The sequence below is a fragment of the Trichoplusia ni genome, unplaced genomic scaffold, assembly GCF_003590095.1.
Source record: "Trichoplusia ni isolate ovarian cell line Hi5 unplaced genomic scaffold, tn1 tig00003473, whole genome shotgun sequence".
Taxonomy (NCBI): Eukaryota; Metazoa; Arthropoda; class Insecta; order Lepidoptera; family Noctuidae; genus Trichoplusia; species Trichoplusia ni.
Window position 1 is genome coordinate 14,952 of NW_020800401.1, and position 24,753 is coordinate 39,704.

The window sequence follows — 24,753 nt, forward strand, 5'->3', positions numbered from 1 at the left end:
TTAATTATTACAGATAAACTTACTTACTAAATTATATTAAACAACATATCAATAATAATCTTAACAATCTTATAATATATTTTCTTACTTCAATCATCATCAAACCCATATCTCTTAACCGGTTTGCGTGTACGATTACTAGTTCGTATATCCCGAGTAATAGGAACCCTAGGACTACCCGTCTCCTGCACCTTGGGCATATTTAAAGGTACACTTGACGTTGACAAGGGTTCACTTGTAACCAAATCACTTCCGTCTGTTTGCGTGCGGGATGTTTCCTCGACCAATGCTTTCGTCAAGCTGGTTCCGTTTGTCCGGTCCGGTTCTGTGTTCGGCGCTCGATTATTGTCCGAAGGAAACACGAGAGAAGAGCGAGAGCTCTTAACAGGCTGAACTGGTTGAAAGTTCCTAAAGTTTGCATCTACTAGCCTAGCTGTCCTATTTATCACTCTTGGTTTTAGTTGGTCAATGTGTCTATGCACCTCAGTGCCGTGGATAGATTTAACATTATAATCTGTACTACCTGTTTTCTCTATAACAGTCCCTGCAGACCACTTGTTTGAGCTACGGTATTCTCTGAACCATACAAGGTCCCCCGGATTAAACTGTCTTGTGACGCCACTCGATGTAGCTTCTACTGTCTCTTGGCGAGCTCTAATAAGTGCCTTCTGGTCTGGTTTCAAACAATCTAACCGCATGCGCAAGTTGCGCCCTAATAACATCTTGGCGGGGCTTTCCCCGGTTGTATAGTGTGGTGTGTTTCTGTACGCCAGCAGAAAACGACACAATGTGGAGTGTACGTCGGATTTCGATTTAATCGCCTTTTTAATGCTCTTTTTACAAATTTTAACAGCGTTTTCCGCTGCCCCATTAGAAGCTGGGTGATAAGGTGCCGAAAATATATGTTCTATACCATTATTATTTAAGAATTGCTGAAATTCTCCACTGAAAAACGGAGGGCCATTATCACTAACCAATTGTTTAGGTAACCCAAATCTCGCCCACATCTCTCGTAATTCTTTTATTACCGCTTGCGATGTGGTGCTCAGCATTCTAATAGCTTCAATCCACTTTGAATGTGCATCGACTACCACTAGATAAGTAAGACCGGCTACCGGTCCTAAGAAGTCTACGTGTATCCTGGTCCACGGTCGATCTGGCCACGGCCAGGCGCGGGGCGCATGCGCAGGTGGTGCGTCCGCCACTTCAGCGCACACGGTGCAGCTGCAACATGCTGTCTCTAGTGCCTCGTCTATTCCCGGCCACCATACGTAACTTCGCGCTAACGATTTAGTTTTGACTATGCCCATGTGACTCTCATGAAGCTCAGCGATCACTTTATTCCTACACGTACTAGGAATTACTAGCCTATGTCCCCACATTACACACCCTAGCTCAATATATAATTCCTTTCTACGGTTAAAATATGGTTTTAATTCTTTCATTTCGACCTCGACCGGCCAGCCATCGTTTATATATCTGGCTACTCTGCTCAATACACTATCCGAAACGGTTTCTTTTTTTAACGTTTGATAATCTAATAACAATGCTTCCGCGGCAAAGTGTAAATACGTTTGTTCAGGTGTGTCTAATTCTTCACTAATAACCCCTTCTTTATGAGTGCTAATTAACCTAGACAAAATATCTGCCGTGTTTTTATCTGATCGAATGTACTCTATATTAAAATCGTAAGCTGATAGTTTAATGGCCCACCGCTGTAAACGACTCGCCGCCGTGTTCGGTATTCCTGCATGGGGCCCAAAAATTGTGACCAGCGGTTTATGATCTGTACGTAGTGTAAACTTTCTGCCATAAAGATACTGATGAAACTTGTCTACCGCGAAAATTATAGCCAAGGCTTCTTTATGTATCTGGCTGTAGTGTAACTCCGCGGCAGTGAGCGCCCGCGATGCGTACGCCACAACCCGCTCGCTGCCGTCAGACGCGCGCTGTGCCAGCACGGCCCCCAGCCCGCGTGCGCTCGCGTCGCATGTTACTATGCTCTCCAGCGATATGTCAAAGTGTGTCAATACTTCAGTACTACATAGAAGTTGTTTAATTTTATTGAACACATATCTATGTGTTTTAGTCCATTGCCAATGTTTACCTTTCTTAAGTAATTCGTAAAGTGGTGTAATATGAGTACTCAAATTCTTAATGAATTTTCCATAGAAATTAACCATACCGAGAAAAGACTTCAACTCTGAGACGTTAGTTGGGTCGGGCATAGATAGGATCGGTTTTATTTTATTTGCATCTACCCGTACGCCATGTTTATCAATTATGAATCCTAAATATTTTACTTGGCCTACCATAAACTCACACTTTTCTTTTTTTATTTTCAACCCATTCCTCTCTAAAATACTAAAAACCTGTTCAACTCTTTCTAAATGAGATTCTAATGACTTATTCTTTATTAAAATATCATCATAGAATATGACTACGTCCTGCACGTTTTTAAAGAGATTCATCATGAACTTTTGAAAAATGCCCGGACTGGAAGAGAGACCATAAACGAGGCGATTGTATTTAAAAAGTCCTCTGTGTGTATTAATTACTGTGTAGTTCCGAGAAGTTTCATCCAAAATTAATTGATTGTAAGCCTGTGACAAATCTAGCTTAGTAAAATAATGATTGCCACTCAAATTACTAAATAAGTCCTCTACCTTCGGGACCGGGTACCTGTCAACCAGTAAAGCCTTGTTAAGTGTCACCTTATAATCCGCGCATAAGCGTATTCCACCGTCTCCCTTCCTCGCTATAACTAGCGGTGTGGCCCAGTCGGACCGTTCAACGGGCTCGATGACGCCGGCGCGCAGCATCGCGTCTAACTCAGCATTGACCCGCGCCAGCAATGCATAAGGCACGGGGCGCGCTCGACAAAATACTGGCTCGGTCCCATCCCGCACGCATAACTTGACTTCTTCACCGGTATATTTGCCCAACGTGCCATCGAATAGGTTGTCATGTCTGGAAATGATATCGTTAAACATTTTATTTTTACATAATTTAATGTGGTTACATCTAGTAAATTTTGGTATCTCAATATTCAATTCCGATAACCATTGTCTACCTAGTAAATTAGTAGTACCCTTATCGATCACATAGAGATCTAGTTTCTTCATATTTTTCATATATTGCACATCAGTCTCTAAATACCCTATTGGTTGAATGACAGAGCCATCATAAAATTTTACTTTCATTTTACATGGTTTCAAAGGTAATTCTTTAAAATGCTCCTTATACGTAGACTTGCTTATACAGGATAACGCAGAGCCTGTATCAATCTCCATCGATAAGGTTTTATTATTAATTAGAAGCTTTATACACACCGGTTTATAGTTGGTTAGTGACATTTGATACATCGGTTCCTCGTTTGTACCCTCAACGTCTTGCTCCGAGCCGGAGTTGTCATCCATCGCTGGCTCGCTCAGCCAGTACGCCGCGTCGGTAACGTCGTTGCTGCGTGCGGTGCGAGCGTTGCTGCGCCCCCCGCGCGCCATGTTGCCGCTCCGCCATACACCCGCTCCGTAGGCGCTCGACCCGATCACGCGTCCTCTACGTGACCTTCCTCGCGCGCCATTATTCCCGCGGTTTGAAATCGTAGATTTTATGCGACGATCAAATTCTTTTTTTCTACAAACTCTTCGTAAATGGCCAGGTTGTCCACAATAACTACATTCGAACTCCTTGTACCTACAGTTATGTGCCCCATGACCGTTGACCCCGCAGGCTGAACATTTATTGAGTTCCAACTTGTGTATTCTCTCGCTTAGTTCCCGGCTGGTAGTTTGTTCCTGCGTTCCCTCTACGGCCCCGGCGTCCCGCTCAGCTGCCTCCAGAGTATTGGCTAATACTAGCGCTTTTTGATAATCTATGTTATCTTCCGCGAATAACCTCTGACGTATATATTCGCTACGTAACCCGCACACAAACTGATCCCTCAAATTTTCTTCTAAATTGATCTTGAATTCACAATAACGTGACATCTTTTTCAAATCTGCCACGTAATCAGCTATCGTTTCTCCCGCTGATTGGCGTCTTTGTCGGAACCTATACCTCTCCGCGAGAATTGATGGTTTCGGCTGTAGATGTGCTTGCAGTAATTCCACCGCTTCTTTATATTTCAGGGTTGATGGTTTTCTCGGGCTCGCCAAAGTAGACAGTAACTCATAAGCCGGTTCGCCGATAAGAGCTATTAATGTTGGTAACTTCAAATCTTCCGCTATTTTGTTAGCAACAAAATACATTTCGAGACGATCGACGTACGCCGACCAATTCCCATTTTTTATGTCAAAATCTCGAACTTTCCCAACAGACATTTTTAATCACCCCCAAAGCACTATACCACAATAATTTAAGACTTTATTCTGCACCGAATATCGTTCCGTTATCCTCGTCGCCACTGATAAATAATAGACGTTTGCATAGTTCAAGCTTCTATTTTCAATTGCCGCCATTCCAAATCTGGCGCGTCGCTCCTCACTTAACCACAGACAACACAAATATTTATAATCATATGTAACACCTTCCAATCTTCCACGCAATCCGGTCTTTTGCTTCTGCCTATTTATTATGATATACATCCAGTTAATTATGCCATCTCGTCTTCGTCGCCGCTTTATGTTGGTCTGGTACCCATGGAAAACCAATAAATATTTTGACCCAGGAGTTATCGGGCTACCGAAGAGCATGTCCGTCAGTCCGGCCCATTCCTACGGAATCTTGATGATGTTTAATTTATTTATTCAATATTCTACATCAATAATACAATTTAATCAACAAAATTGAACGAAGTCCTTGACAATAAATCGCTATCATCCTATTTTCGCTCTTTATGTGATTAAATTATTGTTATTTTAAGAAATATCATGTTAGTTTTGTTCTTCAAAGACTGGGTGGCAAAGTTTCGTCACAGCAATTATTAGAGTTTTGCAAAGACCTAGTACATCCATGCTTTTATTTATTTGTAGGCGATAACTAAACGAAAAAGCTGTCACTCATGTGTCTGTTTGTCGGCCTGTCAAGTAATATTTGATTTGATCGCGAAATGCAAACTTTCACGAATATCGCGATAAATGACTAAAATTATCACAAAGCATAATTTATACTAATAAAATATTTTATGTAAAAAATATTTCTGCAATTGTTCTCAAACCTCTTACGAGTTTTCATTCATAAATATGGATTTTTCGTTGATTTGTCGCACTTGTATGAAAACACACAATTTGAATCCGATTTTTAGACCAACTCAGCCACCGGAGAAATACTCTGCTGCCATTCATGCAGGGACTGGGCTTCAGGTGAATACCTACGTATATTATTTTATTCTAATGCCGTTTTAAATTACCTCCAAAGAATAAAAAAGTAAATAATGGAGAGAGTATTTATATTTACATCCCTATTAAATTAAAAAGTAATACAAAGTATATTCAGATTTTCAGAACTATAATTATTAAGTAAATATTTACCTACTAAATGAAAGTTTACGAATTACAGGTGAAATATAATGACAAACTCCCTCAAAACATGTGTACATACTGCATCATTCAATTAAACAATATGCTCCAATTCAGAAAAAAATGTCAAGACATTGAAAAAAAATTACTTATACTCTTAGAAGACAGCACAAACTCCCTGAGTGACATATTAATAAAGAATGTTCCAATTAAAAAAGAAGATGACGTTGATATAGAGTCACAGTTAAATTGTTTCATTCTCACAAACCTTTCAAACACACTGGAGAATGACGAATGCATATCACCAGACCCTATAGAAAATTCAGACAATATAACAAATTACTTAAAAGACGAATCATATTATGATTCAAAGTATGAAGCGAAAGACAGTTTATTCATACCTGAAGTACCAAAGACAATAAAAAAAGGAACTAAAAGAAAAAAACAAAAAAAGTTACTTAAAACGAATGAAATTGATGAAAATGAAAGTTTTTCGACAGTAAAGTTAGAAGCAGAGGAAGAAAAGCCGTATGTTATCACGGATACAAGTTGCAAAGTAGCGAGAGTGACTTGTAAGCTGTGCCAGAAGGAGTTGTCTATCAGGAGTATTGACAGTCATATGGAACGACAACACCCTGGCGCAGATGAGAGGAAGGTCAAGTGTGATCTATGTGATAGGTATATTATGAGGAACCAGCTGAAGAGACATAATGCCTTGATGCATGGGGCTGTTAACGTTATTAAGTGTCTGGTAAGAAGCAATTTTATGTTTTTACTAGCTGTTGCCCGCGACTTCGTCCCCATGGGTAGAAGATATAAGATAAGATATATACCTGCCCTGTTTTTTTCACATTTTCCATTGTATCTTCGCTCCTATTAGTCGCAGCGTGATGGTTTATAGCCTAAAGCCTACCTCGATGAATGGTCTATTCAACACAAAAATAATTTTTCAATTTGGACCAGTAGTTCCTGAGATTAGCGCGTTCAAACAAACAAACAATCAAACAAACTCTTTAGCTTTATATATTAGTATAGATACTAATGTAATAATGTATGGCTAAACTACAAGTGCACAAGTAGATTGAAATCAGGTTTTAATAAAAAAATAAATTATGAACGACTTCCGCAATAAGGAATTTAGTCCTTGTGTCGCGGTTGTTTCACAAACATTCAAGTCACATGCACAAAGACACCCAGACAGACTTAGAACAAGCTTTCGTGGATCACACATATGCTTGTCCTACGCGGGGATCGAGCCCGCGACACGTCTCGCACAGGGGGTTTAGCGTGATTACTCCATTCGGCTATCTGTCTGTCATAGCATCAATTCAGAATTGCTGGTTGTTGACAAATTAAATGATCATAATTTTTATTTTTTCAGTATTGTAAAAAGGAATTTGAAACAAAGGCGCTGTTAATGGAACATGTGCGCTCATGTGATGCTAAGAAACGACAGCGGAAAGCCAATGATTCGGTGAGTACGCTTGACGCGCGGCGCCGCTCGCTTAGACGTTGGTAATTTTCAAAATATCTATACATATAAGTACTGGTTGATCCGGAGAACTTCGTTATGCTGGGCTGATTGGTAAATCTATCTAAAAAAAAATTTATAGTGATCCAGCCATTTGGGAGTACAGTAGAATTGACTATACTAAAAGAGATATTATTTTCTCTGTTAAGTCTGCCGGCATCTAACACCTATAAGGCTAGATCGATTTATATGAAATGTTTAGTCCCTAGACGATTTAAAAAACAGTCGAATCGACCCGGTAGGTGGCGCTGTCGGTAACATTTGACCATTTCGTTTCTTTTCACTTTAATTATACAACGGTTTGCTCACGTATTTAATCGGAGTACACTGGATAATCAGAGTCCTTAATCATGAGCTGACGCGGCGTTAGGCTCGCGAATGAAACTAGTAAAACTTTGAGTAAACCGTTGTATCATTCAAATATGAATATTCCTCAAGTAAGTTACTAATAAAAATAGTATATACTGAATTGTATAATAATGATATCCTATATAATATATCGGCAGGGTCGCAAGCTATCTGCGTGTGACGTGTGCCAGAAGGTGATGCAGAGAGCGAGTCTGAAGATGCACAAGGCTGTCACACATGCTGGGATGAAGCCTGTCTGTGAGGTGATTAGACGTTAAATCATTTATTTATAGGTGTTGGGTACCTAGTAGTTTTATTTGTTAAACCATTATTATACTAATATACTTTTATAATAATATACGTTTCTCAAACATACAAATCACATGCACAAAGACACCCAGACTCAAGGCAAGCATTCATGGATCACACAAATGATGGCCGTACGCGTCGCGCGTTCATACCCCTCGGTTTTTGTGTGTCACAATATGTAATGTCTAGCTGTTGCCCGCGACTTCGTCCCCGTGGGTAGAAGATATAAGTTATGATTTATACCTGCCCTGTTTTTTCACATTTTCATAGTCGCAGCGTGATGGTTTATAGCCTAAAGCCTTCCTCGATGAATGGTCTATTCCACACAAAAAGATTTTTTCAATTTGGACCAGTAGTTCCTAAGATTAGCGCGTTCAAACAAACAAACAAACAAACTCTTCAGCTTTATATATTAGTATATAGTATATAGATTCCTAACTTAAACCTTTGGATTGCACAGTCGTAAAAATTTTAGATTCAGCACACACAAATGTCCTATCGAATTCATGTTTGCAATACAAAGTACTAAACTTGAAAATTAAAGGAGAAAAAACCGTCACACCTAAGATTTTTGGAAAGGACTATTCAGCCACGTCAGAATGCTTGTTTTAAGTCCTATTTATTATCTCTTTAACTTCGATTTCCCACGATTTTATTCACTCACTTTTCTTGTTGGTTTGTCGTTCCGGTTGGATATTGGCAACTCAATTTTGAGGCAATTCCCGATAAGCTGGCAGGCTGAAATTTTCAGTGTAGCTTCAAAACCGATGACAATGCAATTTACAACTATAAAAACAGCTGGGCCGATTTTAATAAAATTTGAATGGATATTTAAAAATGTGTGGTTTTAGATTTTTTAATTCTTTAATTATTTACACATAAATATGATTGTTTCAGCACTGCGGTCGTAGTTTCAGTAACAAGCTTCGCCTAATGGAGCATTACAGGGCGAAACATGGTTATGAGAAGTTCAAATGCAGTTACTGTGACTTCACCAGCGCTAGTGATGTGGCTCTCAAGGTGAGGATTGTGACTCCATTGATAGCAACCCAATTCCGCTATTTAAAATGGCCGAGTGGTTGAGGTCACCACGCCAAACCCACTGTGCGCGTCGTATCGCGGATTCAATCCCCGCGTAGGACAAGCGTTTTCAGTTCCATTAATGCTTGTCCTGAGTCTGGGTGTCATTGTGCATGTGATTAGTATGTTTGTTAACCTCCCGCGATACGAGGATTAAATTCCTTACTGCGGGAGCCGTTTTTTTTTAAATGACCTATTGATTTTAATTCGTTGTATTGACAGTAAAATGTTCCGCCCCGTACTGAATTTCCTATTATTGTGTTGGCAAAATACGAATTAGTGTTAAATTTAATCAAATTGTCATTCAGTCCTTAGAAATTGTAAACAGCGGAATTGGGGCCGCCGCTACCTAATATGAGGTACTAAAAGTACCACTCTGTTCCACTATCCCCGTTAACACACACCAATCCCACACCTGACACTGAAAGTACCGCTCTGGTCTTCAGTCCTTATACACTTTTAATAACAAACCCTCACCTGCCAATACTTGGCACTTAAAGTGCCACTTTACTCTACTGCTCCCGTTTACTACAAACACCGCGCCACACCTGTCACTACCCGCCACTAATAGTACCGCTTGCAGAACCACGAGCGGCGCCACCGCGGCGAGAAGCCCTACGTGTGCGAGTCCTGCGGCGCCAAGTTCCACGCGGCCTATCTGCTGCTGCAGCACAGGCACTCGCACAGGACTGAGAAACTTGTCAAGGTCAGACTGACAGACAGATTCGGTCTAGTTTTATACATAGCAATCTTTTTCCAAATCAAAGTCATTTATTCAAATTACGCTACAAAGTAGCACCTTTTGAAGATCAAATTGTTTTGTATTTTTTTAAGGTGATTCAGTCCCGCTTTCGTTTATTTTTATACAAACACACAATATTTAGTTGAAAGTTTAATTTATCTATAATAATATATGTAGGAATTTAGAAATATAGAAGTATATTTATCAATTGTCTGGTACTCACAATACAAACTTTGTTTAATTTAAGACTACATGGCGTTGTTGAAAAGTTGACGAATATTATTATTATTGTTTTATAGCTAAGCTAGCTTACTAATTATGACTACTTAATTATTTCTAGCTGTATGTATTTTTAATGCCATATTATAAAAAAAAATTCGTCCAAAAAATAAAATATTTATTTTTAGTGTGAGCAATCCTTAACTCTTAAGGGTATGAAAAATAGATGTTATTATAGTCGATTCTCATCAAATTTGGTAAAAATAGGTTAAGCCGTTTCGGAGGAGTACGGTAACTAACATCTTGACACGGGAATTTTATATATTAGAAGATATAGGCTAGTATGTTTTACCTGAACCTATCGAATATTCAGTGCCGGCGTCAGGGGGGAGCGTGATGGGGCGATGGCCCAGGGCGACAAATTCTGGGGGGCGCCAAGGTCTGAAGTTGGAGTCTCTTGCCTCTCCTGGCGCAAACCCTCAGAACTGTGCTCTACGCTAGAGGTGGAATACTTCCACCGCCAAACGTAACGCTAAAGGAAACATGAAATTCTTAATATAATTTTACTTGGGATCAGCAAAAAACTAACACTTGATATTGCTTCCCACCCACAATATTTTCGCCCGGGGTGTCAGTGGCCCTTACGCCGGCACTGCGAATATTAGTCCTGATTGCTGTTATCTCTATTCCAGTGCGAGCTCTGCCCCTCCAGGTTCAAATCGAATAACAACCTCAACATGCACAAGGTGACATGTCACAACAAGTCCATATTCAGCTGTACAGTATGTTGCCGCACCTATAAATGTCGGTACTACGCCGTCAAGCATGTCCGCCAAGCTCACGAGATCGCTCCAGGCACGGAAATGACCAAGATATCCGTAGCCCTACGAGGGTAGGGATCGGGAGTGTTGAATACAGGCAGGGTTAATGGTTGTGGGATATGGCGACGCGCGACGGTCTCAGTGTATAGTTACCGGCACGGATCTTGAGCGCGAGGCGGAAGAGTGGGGATCGCTTTGCGCCTCGTAAAATTGAGACTAGAGGGCGTTGTGTGAAAGTTGTGGAATGTTGTTAAAGAATATGAAGGATGCTAGGGTGCAATAATGTAAATGTGTAAGCATTTTTGTAATAACCATTTGTCCTATCAAGAAAATAAAGCAAACTAATTAAAACTTAGTTTTAATTATGTACTTAAAATATTATAAATAGTCTGAAAAACATAATCAAATCTTATCAAAAATAGATTTAACGACATTTTATTTGTATTTTTTTAAATATCTTATTGAATCTATATTACAGAGGTAAAATTTACGACAATGTACGGGGTACTCTCAGGATCTACTGAACCGATTTTGGTAGTTGTTTTACCTATCCAATCAAATTCCATTAATTCACGATAGGCTGTGCAAAGTAGCACTTATTGAATGTCAAAGTTACTCAGACAGCTCCCCGTATCGCCCACCCTTCACCTCTTCCTAAATGTTCTAGCTGTGAAGAAGAAACGGCGCAACAAACTCCACAACATAGCACGCTGTCACTTCTTTACAATAACACATACACACATAAATTGATTATTAAGAAAACGCTGCAAAATAAGACAGTGTTTACGGATACAGTTGACTAATCTATACTAATATATAAAGCTGAAGAGTTTGTTAGTTTGTTTGAACGCGCTAATCTCAGGAACTACTGGTTCAAATTGAAAATTATTTTTGTATTGAATAGACCATTCATCGAGGAAGGTTTTAGGCTATATACCATCACGCTGCGACTAATAGGAGCGAAGATACAATAGAAAATGTAGAAAAAACAGGGCAGGTATAAATCATAACTTATATCCTCTAACCACGCGGACGAAGTCGCGGGCAACAGCTAGTATAATATACTTAATGAACTATAGACGAAGCCAAATGGAAAGCTACGTTCTTCGTTTTTGTTATAGACTATTATAACCCAATCTATGGCCCTGAGTAGACAGAAGGCGAGAAACAAAGAGCAGCAAAACTACATTAATATTACTTAAGTCTTAAGAGATGTGTTAAGTAAAATAGGGGTGATGAATGGGTATAAAAAGAAAAAATCTCATTAGTCCCTCAGTTAGATAATTGAAAAGTATGAGACACGTATTTTTTCCTTTATCAGAAAAACTAGAATTGACAAAGTTTAACTGCTTTAAAGTTTAGGAGAGGGGGCTTGTGACGTAACGATAGAGTAAAATTTATACTCAATCGTGACGTCACGCGTACGTTTCATTCACTGTAATTTGGGCAATTTACGTTTGCGGGACAAATAAAAAAATACGTATCCATTATTATACAAAAAACTACAAGACGGATACTGCAAAAAAACATTGTCATTATCCCTATTGAAGGCATAAAAATGACAGCTAACAAATGAAACAAAAAGTGTAAAATTAGGTTTAATATAATTACATTTCTTACAAATTACATTACGTCAATTATTCTTTTGATGAAATTCCAAAAGCAACCGTAATACATTGAAATAAAACTACTTTTATGGATTTCGACACGGGATATCATGGTCACGGGCAGACCATGATACCTACAAAGGTGTCGAAACATCCGGAACGAAAATCTAAAATTAAACCGCTATAAAATCCGTAAAAGTAGTTTCATTTCAATGTCTAACATTGGCGTAAACATTAGAAACCACTATCTAAACCCGTAAACCGTATACAGTTACCGGCACGGATCTTGAGCGCGGAAGAGTGGGGATCGCTTTACGCATCGTAAAATAAAACGCCAATCAATTGTGCGTACTCGTCGTCTTGTGATGCATGCAACTGCAGCAAAGAACGAATTTCAACCAATCGCAAGTGACAGCTATGACGCGATGCGCTGCGGGACAATCACTGCACTTGAGTCCGCCCCGCGCCTCACTTCATACCGCAAAAGGGACACTAACAATCACTTCTGCGCAGGTGAAGGTCAGCGCTTAAGGTCCGTGCCGGTAACTATACAAAGGAATACAGATGATAGTATACCCAGGTCCTCCTATGAGCAGTCCCGCCTGTTCTCCTTGCCGCGGGCAGGACAGGCGGGACAGGCGGCGGCGGCCGCGAGCTGGTCCCAGAGCGCGGCGCTGTCGGCGCTGCTCATGTCCACCTGCAGCGGCGCCAGCAGCTTGCGGGACTCGCTCTTTATGTCTGCCACGAGTTAAGGAGGTACCAGGTACCGGCATAGTGACAGTAGACTTAGAATATACGGGGACAAGGTAGTGACTGAGAAAGATTTATTAATGATATAGGACCTAACAGCACCATGTTTCAGTGTCTTTTTTTTTAAACTGCTGCTTCAGTAAGGAATTTACTTGTATTACAAACATACAAATAACATGCACAAAGACACCCAGACTCAGAACAAGCATTTGTGTATCTCACAAATGCTTATCCTACGCGGTAATCGAAACCGCGACACGACGCGCACAGTGGGTTTGGCGTGGTGACCTCAACCACTCAGCTGCTCAAATTGTTGATATGTTTAAGTAATTATTTCTTAAATGATTCATTAAATTCCTTGGTTCTTATAGTGTTTCCTAAAAAGAAGAGTAGTAGACCAAGTGATAGGTAAAATGATGGTTATTAAAAAGGATACATCCTTTGGCAACATTTGGTGGTGCACTGAAATCCCATCTGATGCCCGTCAGCTCCTTAGCCAGCTGGTAAGTTTCTCTGTAAATGTAGAGACAGAGGTTGGTATTAATTGTTATATGATAGTAAATATGGGTGGATAGAGAAAGAAGATATGTCAATATTAAAAATAACTATCATTAGTTTCAAAACCATTGCTTCAGTCATTTTTGTAAAACAGAAAATTAAGAAAATTGTACCACCTATTCTTGGTACCTAACAGCTAATATAATGTGGAAGTTGGTAAGTACGAAAACATGTGTGTTACTCTTTCACACCAAAAAGGTTGTAAGGATTTGGATGTTGCAAGTTTTTATCACAACTTAGATAGCTGTGGCATCATTATTTATTAGTATTTGGCACTGGCAAGAGCTAGTAAGCATATAAATGTTACAGTATTGATAAGATATTGATACAACTTACTTGGCGTTATCCAATCGATTCCTATCACTGTCTGCGATGGAGAGGTGCGTCTCGAAGGTAGAGCAGACGCGATCCAGCTCACTGCCTCGTCGGGACAACTCCGCTAGACGTTCGGTCAGCTCATGCTGTAAATGAGGATGACAATTAAAGAAGTATCTATGGCCCTATGTTGATGATGACGTTTTAAATAATGTAGGGTGTAATATTAGCCTTAAGATGTCTGAGACTTGTCACCTCATATATCTTGTAATAAAATAAATAAATAACAGCACTCTAGATAATAATTTTGCCTTTTAATAAAGATGTTTGTCACTTACATGTAGCTTCATTTCCTGAGCGAGTTTTGTCTCTAATTCAGTCTTCTTTTTGCTTGCCTTCATCTGTTGTTGTACTTTGTCAATCTTATCTGTAAATAAATGAATAAATCGTAAGTAAATATGTGAAAGTCTATCGTGATAGTTCTTAAGTTTACACTACGTAATTACCATCTAATCTTTTGCAGAAATCGTCAAACTTCTCCACCACGTCTAAATACCAAGTTTCCTTCGTCTCTGAAGTCATTTTTAATCAAATTTATATAAATTTCGTATTTAAAACACAACACAAACAACTCAGTACGTAAACGACTGTTTTAAAATTAAATTTGAAATGTTTGAACTAATAAACAAATACCACAGATTGAAAATAAGCTACAGATTACAAAGAAATTGTCATTTTTAACACTCGAGTGTGTATCCGACCGTATTGATAAAACAAAAGCGATTGTGGCGCCTCGTGGTGTCGAATAGCAGTACCAATTTATCGCCATATTTGTGATGGCGACCGATATTTATAGATCGTAAGGGTGTTGTTATTCGATAAATAAATGCATTAAAAATGGAGGAGACGAAAGTTATTTATTACATAGATGACGAGGAGACACCGTATTTAGTGAAAATCCCCATATCACCGGAGAAAGTGACGTTGTTGGACTTCAAGAACCAGTTGAACCGACCAAACTATAAGTTTTTCTTCAAATCTATGGACGATGATTTTGGTGTTGTTAAAGAAGAAATTGTGGACGATAACGCTCATTTACCTTGTTTTAACGGACGTGTAGTGTCGTGGCTAGTGTCAGCTGAAGGCTCGAACCCGTCGGACGGGGCATCGCAGTGTACCGATAGTAATGCTGGTAAAGGCAAACAAACTCATGGGGCTCCGGCCCCCGTCACGAGAGACACCTGTACGGACACGGACAGCACGATCAGCTCGCGGCCAGGGCACCGAGCGTCCTGCGACAAGTATAAATACCGGGGCTTACGGATAAACGGGCACTCAAAGTACGGGAACCATGGATTGGAATACGAGACAGCTTCCGTGTTGAGTTCCGATTTGGACTCAACCAGCCTCTTTGATAGCCAGTCAGAAATCACCACGACGACGGGCAGGCACACGAACGCGTCTGTAGACAGGGCCCTGACGGAATGCAGCAGTGTTTCCCACCTACAAGTCAGTTCTCGAAAGAGGCCTCAAAGACGACGAAAAAGGCCGCAAGTCATGTCGAGAACTTCTTCATATTCATCCATAACTGACTCTACAATGTCTATGCATATTATTACGGTGACTTTGAACATGGATACTGTCAATTTTCTTGGGATTTCAATAGTAGGGCAGTCGAATAAGGGTGGTGATGGAGGGATCTATGTTGGAAGTATCATGAAAGGTGGTGCTGTTGCTCTGGATGGACGGATAGAGCCTGGAGACATGATATTACAGGTATGTCAGACTTTCATCTATCTTGAGGGTTGTGTGTAGTATATTGTGGAAAATTGTTGTAGTAAGTAAGGTGTTAAGTTAGTTATTGTAAATTTAAAACAATCAGTATAACAAATTACATGTTTATGACTGGCCTGTTGGTGTAGTGGTTAGTGATCCGGACTGCTATACCTTAGGTTGTGGGTTCAATTCCCACCCAGGACTTTTCTATGCCTAGGTGTCATTTACCTATATTATTATGTATATATCTAGAAATATATAAGTATGTTTATCAGTTGTACTAGACAACTGATAAACATACTTTTCTTAGTTTGAGGCTAGATAGCTTTATGTGAAAGTTGTGAAATATTATAATATATTATTTTTCTTTAGTTTTATTTTATTCAATTGGTACAGAAACAAATGACAGATCATGAACTTTGAAGTAGAAATAATATGAATTAATAAACTATAATGTAAACTTGAAATCTAATGATAGCTATACTCCATGTTTATGTGATGGGTGGGCGAAACTGGGTGCTGTCCAATGTAACCTGACCTTCAAAAAGTGCTACTTAGTAGCCTAATTTGAATGAATGAATTTTGATTTTTTTTGATTGATTGATTTTTTACAATACATTATTTACATAAAATGCAGCTCATTTATAACTAAATCATTCTTAGCAACTAACCAGACTAGATTTCATCTACTTGCTTGTATATATAAAGGGTAACAACAGGGTCCTAATTTTCTTGTAATTATTTATCATACTATCTTTCATAGTGACTCACATCTATCCCTTCTATTTCTGTCTGTCCATCATCAATTCACTGTAACATTATTCTCATATTTATATTGCTTTAATTTCTTTATGTAACATTACCATAACATAACACATTTTTATATATACAACAAATTTTCTTCTAGCCCCAATTTTGTGTATCCAAATAACAACTGAACACATGATATTGAGAAAACCGTAACTGAATTAGTTAAGCCATTGCCCGCTGAGTTTTTAAAAGAAATAGACTTCATGTCTCTAAGATAGTATAATATGTTTATATGTATAGTATTTAAATATAATAATTGGCACATTCCTCCTCTCTCCTAATTTTAAAGTCCTCATCAGGGTCCATAATGAGCTACATACATACTTAATAATTGACCATCTATGTAAAATTATGATATTCAATAAAGAATTGAATTAAATTAAATTGTTAGTATAGATTATCTTGTAAAAGCAGAAAATATATATGAATGATAAAATATTTTAAAGCAAGTGCTAAGATAACACCATTAAATACATTTGTTTATATTTCCAAAGAAATTACTATGTTTATCATCATCATCATCAGCCCATATTCGTTCACTGCTGGACATACATAGGCCTCCCCAATGATTGAGACATCAAAATAATTGAACATGGGAAGAATACCTGTTTCTTCTGCTGAAGAAGAATCATTGTAAAAATATTATGAGAAACTCACATGAGAGCAAACATTGGACATGTTTATAAAACAATCTTGGTTTCCCTTGCCTAAGAAAGAATGAAAAATAAACTTTTTGTAACAGTAACATTCATAGTCTTTATTGTTAATTCAGTAAGGTTCATTTTTGATAGACTAAGTTTTGAGAAATGTATTCTAGACAATAATAGGGGAAGATGGCATTTTTTATGATGGCATATACTTGAATGAATAATATCTAATGGATACGTATTTTTTATTTTGACTAGCAAATGTTAGTTGGTCAAATTACAGTTAATTCTTACTTACCCGTTATATCACTTCTTTGTATTTTAAATGTATATTTTGTCTGTGGATGTCCACAAGTAGCTAAGCACTACTAATGTACCTAGCTGAAAATAGAAGTATTTGTGTTAATCCAGGGAATCTCATAACCCAATTGTATCAAAATGAGACTATGGTACATTCCTCCTGCTCTGGCAGGCATCAGCCCTACTCGACTCCACAGAGCTTGCTGACACGCGTGAAAGAGACGTCAATGCCTTTGAGGTGCTTGTGGAACACGAATCCGCCGTCCGGCATGGGCTTGGTCCTGATCCGGCAGTTGGCTACCCAGTGATGGTACGCCCGCTCCTAGGCCCGCGCCCTTGGTGGCCGGGAGTCATCACGTGTCTCCCGACGCCCGAAGGGTCTTCCGTAGCGACCCCTGATATTTAACTTTGCCAACAAGTATTTTCACAACTACCTATCCTTTCAGGTGAACGACGTGAACTTCGAAGACATGACCAATGATGAAGCGGTGAGGGTCCTCCGGGAGGTGGTGCAGAAGCCGGGGCCCATCAAGCTGGTGGTGGCCAAGTGCTGGGACCCGAACCCCAAGGGATACTTCACTATACCCAGGACGGAACCCGTCAGGCCTATTGATCCTGGTTAGTTTTATTTTAACGATTTCGTAAATGTATGGGGTATTATAAAACCTTGCAGTGTTATGTTAAATGATTAAATACTTTATATTATTTATTGGACTTTTTTGAAGATTCTTTCCTCGATCAATAGGGTAAATAACATAAATCTGGGAAAGAATAATAAATAATCTAAAAACATGGGAGAAAGTGAAATAAAATCGCTAGTGACGACACTTACCAGTACAAGCTAAGCAAGTGATGTTCATTAGTATCGCTAAATCTTGAGAACGGCTGAACCGATTTGATCCAGGGTTTAAAAGGTTTTCAAATACGGGAAAAAAATGTTTTACATCGTCTTTTAGGCGGTAAGTAGTTCGCCGGGCCAGCTAGTTTAAAAAAAAAAGATTTGATTTAGTCAAACACCCTATTAGTATAGTTACCGGGTCTTACAGTTCTCGGCGGAAGAGCGGGGATCGCTTTGCGCATCGTAAAATAAAACGCCAATCAATTATGCGTACTCGTCGTCAACTGCAGCAAAGAACGAATTTCTAACAAATCCCTCATGTCGGCTATGACGTGATGCGCTGCGAGACAATCACTGCACTTAGTCCGCCCCGCGCCTCACTTCATACCGCAAAAGGGACACAAAACCATCCGTGCCGGTAACTATATATTGTATAGTATGTATATGAGTCTTCGCCCCGTGTACCCAGGTGCCTGGGTAGCCCACACGGCGGCCCTGCGCGAGGCCTACCCTCCGCCGCCGCCCTCGCTGTCGGCCCTGCCCGTGTCCTCCGCGTCCGAGCGCGCCGCGTCTGACGCCAGCACGCTGCCCGCCGCCGCGCTCGAGCCGCAGCTGTCTGTCAACATGGACATGGCTGTCGTCGTCAGGGCCATGCTGAGGCCGGACTCGGGTATGTATAATAATAATATTGGACAACATTCACACAGCGCCATCTAGTCTCAAATTAAGCAGAGCTTGTTTTTGAGTACTAGACAACTAATAAAAATATAGTTCTAAATACATACATATTGTAGATAAATTACATCCAGACACAGAACAAATGATCTCATCACACAAACATTTGTCCTGAGTGGGAATCGAACCCACGACCTCCGGTATAGCACTCAGGGTCATTAACCACTAGATCAACAGGCCAGTCGAATATGTTGGAGACAGTTGAGGCTTGTAGTCTGTTCGCTGTATGATGAACTTTTTGACTGGTGTTTATTTAGTTAGTTGTGTACAACACCATCCTTAAGGTGCAGCGTAGACGACAGAATATCTGTGACGCACTTTTAAGTGAGAATAGAATTATCTATACTAATATATAAAGCTGAAGAGTTTGTTTGTTTGTTTGAACGCGCTAATCTCAGGAACTACTGGTCCAAATTGAAAAATTCTAAAACCATCACGCTGCGACTAATAGGAGCTAAGATATAATGGAAAGTGTGAAAAAAACCGGGCAGGTATACCTAAATCATAACTTATATCTTCTACCCACGGGGACGAAGTCGCGGGCAACAGCTAGTGCAATTATATGCAGTAATGCACACGCGCTCCATGCAGACTCGATCGCATGAAAAGTCTGTCATATGCCCTGCACCTAAATGTAAATACCTAATGTGACAATGTTGGTTTTTAACTTAAAATTGACAAAAACCTACGTGTGGATCCTGCCCTCGTCATGTAATGCACAGTGTCTTTGACGTATTGACGTTTAACTGATGTGTATGTGTGTGTTACGCACACACACAAAAAATTGAACACTCTATGTGTGCCATGTTTCAATTTACATGATTTGTTAGCTGATAGATCATTAAAACTCTACTTTCCGTAAATGTACATTTTCAACTTGAACAGATTTAGCCGAAAGTAATGCTTGAAATTAGTTTTGCATTTACACTATCGTTGATTCTGTTCCATAGTAGATATTAATTCTACAAATTCAGTTTAGAGTTCACTATATTCACGATCCACTTTGTCTTAACTAACCCCATATCACGTATGCAGGGAAATTACATTAAATCCTTTTAGAAAGATGTATCAGACTAACTAGACACTTCTTACCGATACATTTACTCCAAAAATTGCCTTTTGTGGGGTTTTCTTGAACTAGTTTTCACGGTACAATTTTCTCCTCCCAAGGCCTCGAGATCCGCGACCGCATGTGGCTGAAGATAACGATACCGAACGCGTTCATCGGCGCGGACGTCGTGGACTGGATCCTGCAGCATGTGGCCGGCATCACGGACCGGCGCGACGCCAGGAAGTATGCCTCGCATATGCTGAAGGTCAGTGTACTGTTGTTTAAAATACTCCATTGGATTGGTGAATTTTTGTGTCTGTGAGAATTTTTTTTTTGACGGTAAAATATGTTATCGGCTTCTTATAAATTCGATGACATGTATCGAAGAAATCAAGGAGATATCACAATGAAAAAGAGACATGATAATTGATTCGTCCAGTCTGACGTTTTATGGTACACAATAAAAAGACCTCATTTTTTAAGTTGGTTTAAGCCAGGGTATAATAATAGATTGAATTTCTCAACAAGTTTTTGGGATACTGGGTGATTAGACTTAAATGGGACCACATTTCCAACTGCATGTTGGTCCTGTGGTCCCATTTAAGTCTCTAAAAGGACCGGGGCTCTTTCAATGAAGCGTGCGTGTGTGTGTGTAAAATTGAACACGGGGTTACGATTACTATTTACGATACGATTACGATAACAACATGAATTAATTATTATGAAGTCTTTTTACACTGTATGTTATTGTTTCAGGCGGGCTTCATCCGCCACACAGTGAACAAGATAACGTTCTCGGAGCAGTGTTACTACGTGGCGGGAGAACTGTGCGCGGAGCTGGCGGCGCTGCGCCTGCGCGCCGCCCGACTGCGACAGCCTCGCCAGCGACACGCTCGCGCCGCTGCCCCACCCCAAGTAAGTGCTCACGCCGGCCCGCTGGCCTCTACACATACCGTGCGACAGCCTCGCCAGCGACACGCTCGCGCCGCTGCCCCACCCCAAGTAAGTGCTCACGCCGGCCCGCTGGCCTCTACACATACCGTGCGACAGCCTCGCCAGCGACACGCTCGCGCCGCTGCCCCACCCCAAGTAAGTGCTCACGCCGGCCCGCTGGCCTCTACACATACCGTGCGACAGCCTCGCCAGCGACACGCTCGCGCCGCTGCCCCACCCCAAGTAAGTGCTCACGCCGGCCCGCTGGCCTCTACACATACCGTGCGACAGCCTCGCCAGCGACACGCTCGCGCCGCTGCCCCACCCCAAGTAAGTGCTCACGCCGGCCCGCTGGCCTCTACACATACCGTGCGACAGCCTCGCCAGCGACACGCTCGCGCCGCTGCCCCACCCCAAGTAAGTGCTCACGCCGGCCCGCTGGCCTCTACACATACCGTGCGACAGCCTCGCCAGCGACACGCTCGCGCCGCTGCCCCACCCCAAGTAAGTGCTCACGCCGGCCCGCTGGCCTCTACACATACCGTGCGACAGCCTCGCCAGCGACACGCTCGCGCCGCTGCCCCACCCCAAGTAAGTGCTCACGCCGGCCCGCTGGCCTCTACACATACCGTGCGACAGCCTCGCCAGCGACACGCTCGCGCCGCTGCCCCACCCCAAGTAAGTGCTCACGCCGGCCCGCTGGCCTCTACACATACCGTGCGACAGCCTCGCCAGCGACACGCTCGCGCCGCTGCCCCACCCCAAGTAAGTGCTCACGCCGGCCCGCTGGCCTCTACACATACCGTGCGACAGCCTCGCCAGCGACACGCTCGCGCCGCTGCCCCACCCCAAGTAAGTGCTCACGCCGGCCCGCTGGCCTCTACACATACCGTGCGACAGCCTCGCCAGCGACACGCTCGCGCCGCTGCCCACCCCAAGTAAGTGCTCACGCCGGCCCGCTGGCCTCTACACATACCGTGCGACAGCCTCGCCAGCGACACGCTCGCGATTTGGGAGCTATGATACCCCGAATAAATAGACAGACAATCACGTCAAGCTTATAAAACACCTCTACTTGCGTCAAGGTCCATATAGCAAGCTAGCTGTAGAACCCCATTGCTGGAGGACCATTACAGGCTTCGCCTCAGAAAGCTTCCATCAGTCGCTTTACTAAGACAGCACAGTCACTGACCGATCGTTCAATATTTTCTATTACATTCACGTCTTATAGCAGTACAATATTGAAAATAATGGAAAACTTTGAACCTCCGTTCATTGACTCCGATAGCATAGAGTTGACTAACAATCTAATACATACAATTCTCGTGTCACGGTGTACGAAATTGAACTCCTCCGATACGACTCGACCGATTGTAATGAAATTTTCTGTACATATTCGATATGTCGTATGCCAAACAACCAATGGGCAAAAATTACCACCGAATGTCCGTGACACAAAACCGACGTCAGGGAGGCAGACCCAGGCGGAGATGGCGGGATGACCTGGATTCGTTCTTACCGAACTGGTCACTCGCGGCTCTTGAGAGAGACAAGTGGAAGAAGAGTGGGGAGGCCTTTCCCAGCAGTGGGACATTCCAGGCTAGTAATAATAATAATAATAATTCGGTAGGTTTCAAAATCGGACAACATACTTTTTTCATATTTATTCTTCCCTGTTTTCCATGCTGGGACAGCTTGCATTGTTATATTACTTTTATATTAATATTGTACATTTTGTGAACAGCATCATGGGCCCCGGCTACATGCCGTATGCGGCTCGTACGGCTACCAGCCGATACCGTTCAAGTACTCGTCGTGTCTCAACAGCGAGCATACTGTCTATGGGTGAGTCACTTACTATCACATTATTTTATATAAATATTGATATATAAACTTATCTATAGTAGGACCAACGAGACGAGATAAACAATGTAAACACATTTTCAGGGTACATAACATTTTTATTTAAATAAACTGTTATAAAGTTCGAATTTTGACAAAAATGAAGGAATAACTTGTTCACAACATGGCGGACTAAATGTTGACAACTGTCGTACTGACTGCTTTCTTGTACCACGAAACACAACGACAGCTGTCGTCGACCAACTCACGCCATAACTGCGTGATAAGGACAGGGATAGTAATCCCTCGCTATCGAAATGTAACTCAGTAACGGTCTGCTTGTTTACGTTTTTTATCTCGTCTCGTTGGCCTTACTATAGAAGTTTTTACCTAAAAAACTGGTTTCTCATTAATTCGGAAAGAAGACAATAAAGATGGATTTGTCAAACCCAATGTGCGTGATGGGTTCACTCTCGTAGGGCAAGCATTGTTATAAAATGAGAATCAAGCGAAATTACCAAAAAAGAAATATAACAGCGACCCCTAGTCCAATACACAAGTCGCTTTCTTAAATAAAACTCTTTCACTCCACCGAGGTCACTGAACGAGTGTTCAAATCTTTCCATTACATCCTTAAACGAGTACTTTGATTAGTGCTATTTGTTTTGTCTGAAGTTTTTTCATAACAAAAAGGACACAGCGGGTCTTGTTTAACGCATTAGTCGATTTCTTAAATATTTTTTTTTTTTACCTCATCTGAGTTCACTGACTGGTTGTTCAAATCTTTCCATTACAAATTTAAACGAATAATTCGACTAGTGCTGTTACCTAAAAATCTCTCTTCATCGCTTATATTAAAGTTCTACCAATCTAAGGGCCGATTTTTCAATCGCCAGATAACTTTTATTCGACGAATATGATTGACGTTTTGACAGCTTTTGTATAGAAAATATGTCAAACGGCTATATATATTCCTCAGATAAAGGTTATCTGACGATTGAAAAATCGGGCCTAAGTTCAATATACATTGTTACCCTACAATACTCAATACGTTTATTGCTACCCATGTGAGTTACATCCCTGCCTACCCCCCCAGCTACAACCGCGAGGAGAGCGTGGTGTCCGGCAGCGGGGGCTCGTCCGGCGGCTCGGAGCGGCTGACGGCCAAGGAGGCGGCGCGCGAGCCCGAGCTCAAGTCCACGTCCAGCGGCTCCGGGCCCGAGCTGGCCGAGCCCGCGCCCGGGGAGCGGCCCGAGCGACAGCCCGAGCGCCAGCCCGACAGGCCTGTGCTGTTCCTATAACGGTGAGTGCGCGCTACTGCCCACATATGATAAACTCCGAGAAGTAAATTAGGGTAAAAAAATCTCCTGTAATAAAAAAAACTCCCCCTGTAGATAAAAAAATCTCCCCTTGTATGTGAAAAGAACTCCTCTCCCTCTGCTAGGAAGAAAGCCGTAACCTGTAGATGGCTTAAAATGCAAAGAACCCTCGTCCCAGATAAGATCAAATCTCCCACCCCGAGGGTAACGAGAAATGTTCTAGTGCTACCATGTGCAGTGATATTTTATAGCGTCCAATATTTGTTTTGTAGATTGTTTTGATTTTGTTTAATTTGATAAACTTTTTACTAGTCATCATCAACGTTTCAACGGCCTGACAGGGTCAGCTCCCACTTTAATCATTGCTAAGTACCAGAGTTTTACAAGGAGCAACTACCTTTCTGACCTCCTCAACCCAGTTACCTGGGCAACACAATACCCCTTAGACTGGTTGTCAGTCTTTCCACAATTGCTACTAATAATTTGTAGCGCGCATGACGCGCGACGTGTCGCGGGTTCAATCCCCGTCTAGAACAACCATTTCTGTGATCCACGAATGCTCGTCCTAAATCTAGGTCCCTGAATGTCCTTGTGACTTGGATATTTGTCAACCCGCGCGACACAAGGATTCCATCACACGCCAGGCATTTTTCTTAAATAAAATCTTAGAAAGTTTACAAAGCATTGTTTTCATATTCCAGGAGTGAGCTATGAGGTGGATCCTCTGAAAACTGCCAAATATCGGGACGATAGTTATAGTAAG

At 41.3% G+C, this 24,753-nt stretch overlaps 4 protein-coding genes across 5 annotated transcripts; 2 read left to right on the forward strand and 2 right to left on the reverse strand.

The window, feature by feature from the left end:
* Positions 1 to 15: 15 nt before the first annotated feature.
* On the reverse strand, positions 16 to 4,481 carry LOC113507911 (uncharacterized protein K02A2.6-like). Of its 2 annotated transcripts, none has more exons than XM_026890860.1 (2): positions 3,333 to 3,425; positions 16 to 2,970 (listed from the first exon to the last, which is right to left on the reverse strand). In XM_026890860.1, the coding sequence occupies exon 2, from the start codon at positions 2,820 to 2,822 to the stop codon at positions 90 to 92; it is 2,733 nt and encodes a 910-aa protein (XP_026746661.1). In that variant the 5' UTR covers positions 2,823 to 2,970; positions 3,333 to 3,425; the 3' UTR covers positions 16 to 89. The 2 variants fall into 2 exon arrangements, with proteins under 2 accessions (XP_026746661.1, XP_026746662.1); XM_026890861.1 differs by having other exon boundaries at positions 2,878 to 2,970; positions 3,333 to 4,481.
* A 562-nt stretch (positions 4,482 to 5,043) lies between these two features.
* LOC113507916 (zinc finger protein interacting with ribonucleoprotein K-like) lies at positions 5,044 to 10,860 on the forward strand. Its single transcript, XM_026890866.1, has 7 exons — positions 5,044 to 5,303; positions 5,500 to 6,210; positions 6,841 to 6,933; positions 7,497 to 7,601; positions 8,545 to 8,667; positions 9,311 to 9,433; positions 10,381 to 10,860. The coding sequence occupies exons 1-7, from the start codon at positions 5,184 to 5,186 to the stop codon at positions 10,582 to 10,584; spliced, it is 1,479 nt and encodes a 492-aa protein (XP_026746667.1). The 5' UTR covers positions 5,044 to 5,183; the 3' UTR covers positions 10,585 to 10,860.
* A 1,732-nt stretch (positions 10,861 to 12,592) lies between these two features.
* On the reverse strand, positions 12,593 to 14,394 carry LOC113507913. The gene is made up of 5 exons (XM_026890862.1): positions 14,246 to 14,394; positions 14,078 to 14,166; positions 13,761 to 13,885; positions 13,303 to 13,379; positions 12,593 to 12,854 (listed from the first exon to the last, which is right to left on the reverse strand). Exons 1-5 carry the CDS (start codon positions 14,319 to 14,321, stop codon positions 12,703 to 12,705), a joined length of 519 nt encoding a protein of 172 aa, XP_026746663.1. The 5' UTR covers positions 14,322 to 14,394; the 3' UTR covers positions 12,593 to 12,702.
* A 152-nt stretch (positions 14,395 to 14,546) lies between these two features.
* Positions 14,547 to 24,752, forward strand: LOC113507914 (segment polarity protein dishevelled homolog DVL-3-like). Its single transcript, XM_026890863.1, is given in 10 exon segments — positions 14,547 to 15,515; positions 17,719 to 17,890; positions 18,580 to 18,780; positions 20,016 to 20,161; positions 20,653 to 20,760; positions 20,762 to 20,811; positions 22,574 to 22,599; positions 22,602 to 22,674; positions 23,768 to 23,974; positions 24,692 to 24,752. Coding segments are annotated over 9 exon segments (1,860 nt in total). The 5' UTR covers positions 14,547 to 14,636; the 3' UTR covers positions 23,973 to 23,974; positions 24,692 to 24,752.
* The last annotated feature ends 1 nt before the right edge of the window (position 24,753 follows it).

Bases quoted from the DNA above. Each gene is read 5' to 3' on its own strand.
- LOC113507911 (XM_026890860.1), bottom strand. From the start codon at position 2,822: ATGCTGCGCGCCGGCGTCATCGAGCCCGTTGAACGGTCCGACTGGGCC.
- LOC113507913 (XM_026890862.1), bottom strand. From the start codon at position 14,321: ATGACTTCAGAGACGAAGGAAACTTGGTATTTAGACGTGGTGGAGAAG. The intron at 13,886-14,077 runs GTAAGTGACAAA...CCTCATTTACAG, and splicing joins CTCAGGAAATGAAGCTACAT to CATGAGCTGACCGAACGTCT. The intron at 13,380-13,760 runs GTAAGTTGTATC...CTACATTTACAG, and splicing joins AATCGATTGGATAACGCCAA to AGAAACTTACCAGCTGGCTA.
- LOC113507916 (XM_026890866.1), top strand. From the start codon at position 5,184: ATGGATTTTTCGTTGATTTGTCGCACTTGTATGAAAACACACAATTTG. The intron at 6,934-7,496 runs GTGAGTACGCTT...ATATATCGGCAG, and splicing joins AGCGGAAAGCCAATGATTCG to GGTCGCAAGCTATCTGCGTG. The intron at 9,434-10,380 runs GTCAGACTGACA...TCTCTATTCCAG, and splicing joins GGACTGAGAAACTTGTCAAG to TGCGAGCTCTGCCCCTCCAG.